At 34.2% G+C, this 10,101-nt stretch overlaps 2 protein-coding genes and 1 long non-coding RNA gene across 5 annotated transcripts; 2 read left to right on the top strand and 1 right to left on the bottom strand.

Moving 5' to 3' along the window:
* Window positions 1-36: 36 nt before the first annotated feature.
* On the top strand, window positions 37-768 carry LOC105685219. The gene is made up of 3 exons (XR_007278540.1): window positions 37-169; window positions 323-535; window positions 669-768. It is a non-coding gene; the product is annotated as an uncharacterized LOC105685219 (long non-coding RNA).
* A 204-nt stretch (window positions 769-972) lies between these two features.
* Window positions 973-2,511, bottom strand: LOC105685218 (COMM domain-containing protein 5-like). Its single transcript, XM_012399130.3, has 4 exons — window positions 2,264-2,511; window positions 1,826-2,018; window positions 1,570-1,716; window positions 973-1,383 (listed from the first exon to the last, which is right to left on the bottom strand). The coding sequence occupies exons 1-4, from the start codon at window positions 2,358-2,360 to the stop codon at window positions 1,185-1,187; spliced, it is 636 nt and encodes a 211-aa protein (XP_012254553.2). The 5' UTR covers window positions 2,361-2,511; the 3' UTR covers window positions 973-1,184.
* Window positions 2,512-2,802: 291 nt separating this feature from the next.
* LOC105685217 (zinc finger protein 572) lies at window positions 2,803-9,916 on the top strand. Of its 3 annotated transcripts, none has more exons than XM_020851967.3 (4): window positions 2,803-3,066; window positions 3,347-3,417; window positions 4,203-4,363; window positions 5,200-9,916. In XM_020851967.3, exons 3-4 carry the CDS (start codon window positions 4,247-4,249, stop codon window positions 6,049-6,051), a joined length of 969 nt encoding a protein of 322 aa, XP_020707626.2. In that variant the 5' UTR covers window positions 2,803-3,066; window positions 3,347-3,417; window positions 4,203-4,246; the 3' UTR covers window positions 6,052-9,916. The 3 variants fall into 3 exon arrangements, with proteins under 3 accessions (XP_020707626.2, XP_012254552.2, XP_012254549.2); XM_012399129.3 differs by having other exon boundaries at window positions 4,124-4,363; window positions 5,203-9,916; XM_012399126.3 differs by having other exon boundaries at window positions 4,124-4,363.
* The last annotated feature ends 185 nt before the right edge of the window (window positions 9,917-10,101 follow it).

Genomic DNA, 10,101 nt, shown 5'->3' with positions numbered 1-10,101 from the left:
GATATACAAGATTGTAAATCAGGACTGGATGCCAAGTGCACAAGCCACTTGATGAGATCATCAAAATTACAGTGTCATAACTCCCACTTGCAAGAAAAACCCGCAAAAAATCAACGAAGCAATGCAAAGAAACTACATCCTAATTGTCAAATAAGAAATACAGAATCAAGTGGGTGGATATGGTTTAGATTCTCACATCAGAACGAATATGATCAACGTTAATAATTTTCAAACATTTCTCTTTTACAATCATCTTTCATAAAGTTGCCTGTTCAATAATTAGTCAGAGAAATATCATTGATCATGACACTCTTCTAGATAGAAGAACAACGGTTCCGATTACACCGCAAATGATTCGTGATGCTGTTAAACAATTGCACACAAGGAGAGTTTTCATCAGTTCAGCATTAATCGCCAGCCACTTGCGACGACGGTATCCTATAGAAAATGATCCAGATGCACTCAAAGAAGAGTTAGAGGATAAATTAAATTGTGCTGTCTGTGTTGGTCTAATTGCAAAGTGTGGGGACGATAAGTATGGCATACCTACGTTACGCCAACAAGCGAGTCTGAACAAGACTGCTATTACTGCGTTTTGGGATGCATATTACAAAGTAAATACAGCAGATGACTATGGAATAAATATTCAGCACCTTCTTAATTTCCAGGGTGATCCACTATCAACCCGTGAGGAATCTATTGCTCCTGCAATTCCTGGGATAAGAATATCCAAGAAACGAGCAAGTCCTGCATTAAAATACAGGTCCGAATGTGGAAGTGAACTTTGGCGATATACTGATAGAATTGATAATTGATCAGGGAATATCACGCATTATATCTGAGAGTCAAATCATGCAGTTATCACAGTTGAAATGTCACAATAAAGAAGTTCATTCTAACAGTTCAACTGTTGGCTCTCGATTATGACTAGTGATTAATCTTTACATGGAAATGTTGAATTGAACCATTTGATACTTTCTATTTATAATATATTTATACAAACAATACAATGTATACTGCTTTGTAGTATGAACTTATTAGAAACTTCTATGCACACAAGATTTCCTGATTATTGTAAAGGTAACATTTACTACTTTGTAATGGATATCAAATCCGAAATGGCACTTAAAATACTCTGTATTCCAATTCTATTATTTTTTAGGCAACACTTGACCAGTGACTTGTCATTTGCCATCTATACTAGGAATCGAGTAGTTTCTCAATGTGTTGCGATGTTCCAGAACATGAATCTCCTTTAGAAGACTTGCCACAGCATGCCTCAGTTTATGAAATTGGGCCATGGATAGTTCAAAAGTCTTGGATTCTCCAGAGGTTAGTGTCCATTCCATTATGATACTTGGCTCCAAGACTCTCGATAACATGCTAAGAAGAATAATTAACTATTATTTCCATTAGGAGTAGCTTTTAGCAAGTAAACTGTGGTAGATTGCAATTTGGGTCTTGACTAGAATGCTGCTTACTTATTCAAATTTAATGTAACTCATCCCTGATGACTCAACTTCATTCTTGTAATTTTGGATGTCATAAAAAGAGAATCTCGTTTCTTACCTCGAAGAGATGTTAATATCAATCCGCCATCGACATGACTTCAATTGTGGGTAAAATTGAGTTATGTGCATCAATTCATTGATCAAAATAATTCTCCTAGGCCCATAAACAACAGTGGATAAGTCTTCTATGCAATCTGCAGATAATCTATAAAATAGAATGTGCATTCAAACCAATTGATCAGAATGCAGTTTCATTTATAACCATATTAGTTACTCAATACTGAAGCAGTTAAAAAAATAAAATGCATAATAACTTCAATTCTTGCAGGCATTCCTTGAACTCGGTGGGTTTGATGGAACCTGGTGATAATCGCAGATGGGTGTGTAAGATTCTGAACACTGCATTATACCATAAATCGACATTTTCCTGTGAAATATTGTACTTTTCACAAATCCTGTCCAATACTCCTTCTTCAATGTGATCTCTTTGAATGGACTTAACAGCAACTGCAAGAAACAAACAATATATTTGTACCAATTAATATAAATTTTGTACAATCTCGTTTGTTCGAAATTCAGTAAATGTTTCTTATGTCAATGTTACTAGCGAAGTAAAGTCTGCTCTCCAGCTTATCAAAATAGTCATATTTAAAGACTACAAAGGTACTGCTTTAAAAACTGTCAGCTGTCATTTAGTATAACGTAACCTTACATTGATGGAGATCAATTAAATCCTGTAACCTGGCACTTACGTTGTATTAAAGGACGAATCACTGGCTTTTGAAGTTCTGCTAAATGTTTACTTTTATTTCCCAAAGAGGAAATTTGGGCTTGAAAAGTGGTGGACATATTCAATTAGTAAAGATTGAATTTTACGTCACAAATTTGGGAGCTCTCATTCGTACTACTTTTGTTGGCGACAAGCGTATCGCCCAACAGCAGCCAGCTATCCAAATACTTGAAACTTGAGTTTACGCCTACGCAGGACAAAGATCATGTACTACCTATATTCCTTTGAAAATTGTACATGCTTGCATAGATATTTCCCTTACAATTCTAAATTTACGGGTTTGCCAACCGACAATTCGAGTCATGCAGCAGAGTGTTTCAATTCCATTCGATTGTTATCGCATCTTTTTTCGTAACAAAGAGTTTTTGATAAATCTGAATTCGGTGTTGAGGGTATGGTAAACCAATCATTGTAATCAATATATCAAACCCAGCAGATAATTAATCGTGGGTGATGAAAAGAAATATATATAATAATCGTCAGTATGTAAATTAAATGTACAAGTAAGGTAGTTGTACGGAGGAAGTGGTACTTCGAAGACGTCATAGATTTTCCATTTTCCTGCGCGAACTCTGCGCAGGAAGTAAAGTTTTCTCTGCTCATTTCATTCATGGTTGTTGACGCTTTTCCGGTGCGTAAAGTCTCCCGAGTGTTTTTAAGCTTAAAAATAATCATCATAGTATAATAATAACAAATTTACCCAAAGTGATACAACCCAAAACGACCGAAAAAATAAACAATGAAGAGGATTTTTTTATAACGAAGGTAAATACATAATATGCTTTGATGCCTCTTGACCTTGTTCGATATAATTACGAAAATTAAGGTTCGCCATCTTTGGTTGCATTTCATAAGATTTTTTTCACTCTTGGAAAAAACGTTTCTTATTCACATTTTTACCCTATATTGTGCGATATTTTACACACTTGTTGATCTAGATAACTCTCTAGAGTAATTGTCAACAATGTAGTTGACAATATCTCTTCAAGAATTGGTAAATTTAGGTTATCGGTTTTACGACTAATTACCTTCTTTATCCCAACAGCCAGCTATTCGTTTTGCGATGTCCTAAGCCCGTGAGCAGAGCTAGATACAGTATTTTGGAAAAATTACAATGTAAGTTTTTCTTCAATATTTTAATGTGCCTTCCTCCACAAACTCAGGAATTTTCTTACCTTGTCTTTCTTCTTCAAATTTCAAAGTCACACTCCCTGATTATTTGTAACTGTGGACCATCTGTGCCAAAAAAGGATTGCTAATTGTTAGTAATCTCGCGTTTTAACACCATTTTCCTTCAGAATGAAATAGCAGAATGTTCATTGTGCAGAAAAGAATCTTCCTCATAGTGACCCCATTCTTTGCCTTATTTGTGTCGTCAAAAATTTTTTTGGCTATGACAGAACTAGCTCACTAGCTTCTGCTAAAAAAGCCTTTGTACTATTAATTATACTTGTTACTTCTGGTAAAGTGACCTATTTCGAATTTAGTGTTATTCCTTATGGTATTATTCAATTTCTACAAATTGTCCCAATACCACTTATATCGTCTGTGAGTTTAGCAATCTGTTATTTGAAAATCTAAATTTTTCTCCCCAGAAACTCTATCCTTAGTCAGACTCATTTAATTTCCCAAGTTTCATATAGCATAGTGATACGGAACATTATCTTTAATTTTCCAAATAAGTAGTTGACTTGCTATGGGCAGGCAGGTTGCTTGGAATGATTCATCAAAAACTGCAGCAAACCAATTCGTGATCCATAATAGTTCTTTATATTTTTGATTAGCTAATCAAAAGAACGATTCTTTATCTTTCTTTCAACAGATGTTTAGTCCAGTGCAAATAAAGCAGGAATATACAGGGGTGGAGGATGCTAATCAGAGTGGTATTAACGGTGTCCCAGGTAGTTCTGATTACACGGTGTTTACCAATCAGGACGTCGAGTACATGTATCGCCAATTGCCACAGTTCTGGGGTCAGGCTCAATTGCATCAGTCGCAGATCCCTATAGATTTACCGTCAAAGGGGGAGGCCTTAGTCCGACCAGATCTTCCGCAAATGGGTGTAAGTATGATGAAAAAAATAAAAATCCCATTATCCACCTTAATATTACAGCTTTTGTGCATAGTTTTTAATGCACAAAAATAGAAAATATGTGTTGTAGACTATGTGCGTATTTCACTCTAATATATATGAAGCTCTACTTGTGTAAATAAACTTTTTTTTCTGACATCGTGTAAAAGTAGTACTTAATAAAAGTTCAAGGTATCTTCACTACTAACCTACGCTGTACTTATTACATAACGTAAGTTTAGTCGATCCACTCTGCACATTCAGTGCAAGGTTTTGTGAAAATTACTTGAATAAAAATCGAAGCATTCTGCTCATGCATCTTGATATGCAAGGTATCCACTAATATGAGTATTCTTTACCTTTAGTACGACTATGCTGTATCTTTCAGATAACAGTTAGTCAAAAGTTACCTAGGAAATTTATTGGAAGAGTACGATCAATGAATGCGTCGAAGTAAGATGCGTGTAACTGAAATTAAAATCAGACCAATTTATTAATATTACAAATCAGAGTTCAAAGTTCATTGCAAAATTTAATTCAATGGTTCTCTTCATCTCACAAAGGGACTTGTTTTTCCATATCTGTAGTCTGATTCCATTCGATACATACGATCATGCTCGGACTCGTCACGTTTCGAATTGGAGGCATGTATGTGTTTTATAGGGCTGTAACCTAATCGTGTTTCAATCTTCCTCACTGATTCCGGCTATAGAATTAATGTGTGAATGACTTATATTAATGAAATACTCTTTTGAACGACTAATATGAATATTTATTCATGTACATATTAGGTTCCTATTTTTGTTTATTCTTTTTTTTTTTTACAGCAGAGCATGCCCCAGCTGGCAGTTTCTAGCTATCTTCAACAGCACGCAATGCCTTTCCAAGTTTCCTCACATCCTCAAGAATCGAGCAATGAGACTCAAACAACTCAACAAAATCAGCCAAACATTACTCAACAACCCCAGCAAAGTCAGCTTTCTCAAATAAGCCAACAGCAGACAAGTATAAATCCATCGTTGCTAGGCATTCCATCCACGTCACCAGCCAAACATAATGGCCCTGGACGGCCACCAAAATCTTCGGGTGGAACTGGAAGTCTTAAGAAATTAAAATGCCAGTGCGAAGTTTGTTTCAAAGAGTTTGGCCACAAGAGCAACTTGTTCATCCACATGAGAACTCATAATGGTGAAAGACCTTACAAGTGTACTCAATGTGAAAAATGTTTCACACATAGCGGTAATCTAGCTATTCACATGAGAACACACTCTGGCGAAAGACCATATGCGTGCCAAATATGTGGAAAAATGTTTAGTCATAGCGGTAATTTGTCCACGCACTTACGCACACATTCCGGTGTGAAACCATATAAGTGCAGCGTATGTGCTAAGGAATTCAGACACAGCGGGAATCTATCCATACACGAAAGGATACATTCAGGGATAAAACCATTTCAATGCAAAGTTTGCGGCAAAGAGTTTTATCACAGTGGTAATTTAACTACTCATATGAAGAAGCATCCTGGATTATTAAACATAAACACGGAACAGTGTGAGAATAGTAGTGATATAATAGTGAGTTCTGTACGCAATGTGAGCAATAGCAATGCGGTCAAAAGTGAGTGTAGCGATGAAGCTTCCTTAGATGACCCATCCATTTTGAGATCTCCTCCAAGTTAATAATTTCAACAATGATATTCCATCCAAACTCTAAAAAATATCCAAAGCATTTACTGTGTGAACATTGTTCACTTTACAATTTTGTAAAACTAAACTTATTATTGCACAATATTCTCCGATTAAATGTTGATCATGAAAATGACCATAGTAATTGTTCTATAAACTTTAGTATAATCTTATTGGTATCGATGAATCTTACAAAGCTCAGTCTCTTATCCCGGAAACGAGTTGCTTGAGATATTCACAATATAAACTTTGATAATGGGTGAACGACAGTTTATACAGTACAGATCACATTCTGCCTAAATAAGCTTCAGAATTTAATTGCACGCAGTTATTCGTTTTTATTGGAAAACATATTCAGTAACATGTCTCTGTTATCCCAACTCACTCACTTCGCGCATTTAGATTTTGTGGTTTTGATATCTTGTAAACGTGTTACTGAAACGAGCAACCTTTATTATCATGAGCTTGGCGAAATGTTCCACACCATGGATGAACGAAGATTATGATGATCTTTAAGTTCTTATGGTTTCAAAACCATACCCAATGTACGAGAAAAAAAAATACCAAAACTGATTGGTAACCAAGAATCCGAAAAAGACGCGAGAAAAACAAATTTCTGAACTCATTCATACGCAATTTGAATGATGAAAACAAGGACTTGGGTTGATTGTTGACATAAGTATGCAGATTATCTGTTATAAATTAACAAGGATAATCGTAATTGCATGACGAGCCCGATTCTCAATGTATAACTAGGTAGTAGTACTGCCAGTACATACTTTATACAATGTCACTTATATTTGAGGGCACAGTTAAACGAGCATCCTGCTGATAGAATTTCAAGAAAACTGAGTACCCCTTAATTTTATGTTTACTCCAAGCTAATTAAATGCTACTCTGCTAAATTTTGAGCTGCAAGATAAATCCTAGTTTAACTGCAGGCCAGCAACAAAGGGTTCATTAAAAATCGAACTACATCATGATTATGAGTTTATTTCAGGCTAATTGAAATACCCAAATGAAATTCTCAGCTCCAAGAAATTGAAAAAGTTCGAAACCGAATGTCGGTGGCTTAACTCTCAGTATAAACACTGGACTTTGAAGAGACAGTACAAATGTCAATTTCAATTTTTTCATCAGTGGAGACAGAACAGGTTTTGGTTCATCCTCCTGAAAAATCGTATGTCACAGAAGAGAAGCTGGGTGATAGTATACTCTCTCCTGCTCTCAGGCCTCTTTCTTTCTCCATTCTTAGAAATTGAAAATTTGACATGGTAGCATTAATTAACTTGAAATGAGCCTAAAATTGTGGTTACTAGCTTAAGAAAGGTACATCTGAGATGGATGTAAAAAACGGTCAAATTTGGAACAGTGAAAAAACATGCATTCAGTGTAAATATGCGATCAATAATTTCAGGTTGTGCTGAAAAAAATCTCAATTTTAATGGTTTTGACGAATTATCGTAAAAAAAAAAAAAAAAAAAAAAAAAACGAAAAAAGAAAAAAAAACGAGAAAAAACAGGTAGTGAATAAAACAAAACGATATAAAAATGATAAACTTATAAGTGAAAATATAATTATTTAAATGGAATTCTTATTCTTCAGATAGATTAAATCAGTGCTATGGTGAGTGCAATATTTACTAATACACGAACACCGTGGAGAAACGAATAGCATTATGAAATCACTAGAACATTACGAAGGTAATGTAATATTTTTGTTTGCCCTCTCAGACTTTGGCCCTTTGAATACTCAATTCAAGGTGAACCGTACAAATGGAAAATAATCACGGTTCCTTGTTAAAAAGGCTCTTCTGTTGAGGAGCTGTACTGTTGTGCAACGATTGTGTGTCTCATGTTAAAAAGCTTGCTAAATACGTTTGACAAAAATTTATTTACATGCTACTTTCGTGTAAAAATTTAAAAAATAGTTTCTTTAGTAGGTGCAACAATACAGGTTGCATATTTTGCAATTTGTATGTCAGTACCTGGTGTTCGAAGGGTACGTGGGGTGAAGGATGTATAATATTTATTCCACATTTAAGACTTTTGTCTAGATATAGTTGATAGCTTACCTCATATCTTGAATGACAGAAACAGCAAACTAGAGATGCAGCATATAAACTCCAAGTGGTCCACTTTTGATAATACTACTACAATAATTTTCATTGATATATTAATCAAGAATCTTTGTGAGCAACAGATTGTTAATGGTGGGATTAAAAATTGCCATATGTAATTACATGATATAATTTTCAAAACATCCGTCCAATGAACTCTCCAGTTCCACACATCTCACCTGCATTTCATATGCTGAAATATTTCGTATAATTATTTTCCAATTGCAGATTATTCATGAGTAGTCGAAAGTCACTGCTGTTACTGATGTTGATAATAAGCTGTTGATAATTACTCTCCGAGTATTACCATAAATGAATTTGCATGTATCAGTTGGAGCAACTATTGAAGTGAATACCAATTCTAGCATTAAATTCAGAACACACTTGATCATACTTTTTAATGAAATGTGCATAACGAATGATTCTTAATGTATATGAATACAAATTAGAATGAACAGAATGATACAACCTTGTGCTTCCATTGTCTGCTTACCTGAAATTCATCCAGGAAATACATGTCATTTGAGATGTGAAGTACTTTGGTTTAGCTGTGTAAAATTACAATGTAACTCTTATTGGTATTATTATAAATAAATTGATAAATTTATATTGTAATCATTAATCAACTTGATATATTTTTTTTCATTAATTGTAACTACATCGATATTAATGTAATTCAAGAATTTAATTATTCTGATTTTTCATCTAGTGAAATTTCTTTAGAATAAAAGTTGTTGTGAAAATAATAATGTCAGAATACTATTCTTCCACCAGAAATTAAACCTTGTCTATATTCGACAACTGAGAACAAAGATTTGTTTGTAAATTTTGATGATCCTTCGAGTGATCCGTTGTAAGTATCATGTTAGTATAGCTTATAATCATGCTGGTTCACGGACTTAGATTTCCTGTGGAAGCGGGTTGTAAGCAGTTCAAATGTCAAAGCATGAACTAGTAAAGCTGACTTATAAATAACGCTTTCATGTTCTTCAAGCAAGGTCCAGTAGTGGAACAAAGCATTGTATTCAAATACCGATAATATTTTGTCGTATTAACCAAGTTCATGCATTTACTCATTTTCTACAGATCTTTGAGAGTCTTATACATATTCTGAACAATAAATAAAGCACATAACCGTAGCAAATCTAAAATCCATGGTAATATGCAATGTAACTTACGTGTAATTTTTCACCATAGTATGGAAATGCTATTGATATCTAATTGATTTCTGATTTTTCATTGACATTCGGTGCCCATAAAAGAAACAATAGGTATCTTCTGAGTCCAGTTTGAGTCAGGGAAACAATGTAACATGTACGTATGTACTTATTTTAATATCCAAGTAAATCACGCATACCGTACAGCTCAATGGATCCAGATAAGCAAGTCTTATCCCTAATCTATTATTTATGTATATACTGTTATTTGTTAATTAGATACATAAATATTAAAACACTGATGTGTACTATTTGTTGTAACGAATGGATGGAAATAATTATTTCACTGTTCTAGGAATGGTGACTTTGCAGTAAGTAGTTAGTACATACAATTGAAGATTGTAAAATACCTATGATTTTAAGAAAAGTTTGTTTTCATGTCATTCTATGACTGTGAACAAATTTTATCATCATGTGGACTGCTGCCCATTATTTCCTTGAACAAGAAATTATATGCTGCTACTTGTAATGCAAATTAGTCCTAATAACATTTACTGTGAATAGAAATAATCTTAGCAGTGTATAGTGAAAGTTTGTTGATTTAATTTTCCTGCTAATCCTTGTGTCCTCATGCTGAAAAATACAAGTTTTCGATAACGTGCCTGATGCTCCATAGATGCCTTGTTATTTGATAAAAAATACTAAAAGATTCACAATTGGTACCATCCAATGTAATTTATACATTTGCTGATCGATAATTTTTTTTTC

The sequence above is a fragment of the Athalia rosae genome, chromosome 1 (genome assembly GCF_917208135.1).
Source record: "Athalia rosae chromosome 1, iyAthRosa1.1, whole genome shotgun sequence".
Taxonomy (NCBI): Eukaryota; Metazoa; Arthropoda; class Insecta; order Hymenoptera; family Athaliidae; genus Athalia; species Athalia rosae.
This window is presented reverse-complemented; position numbering and strand designations above follow the sequence as displayed.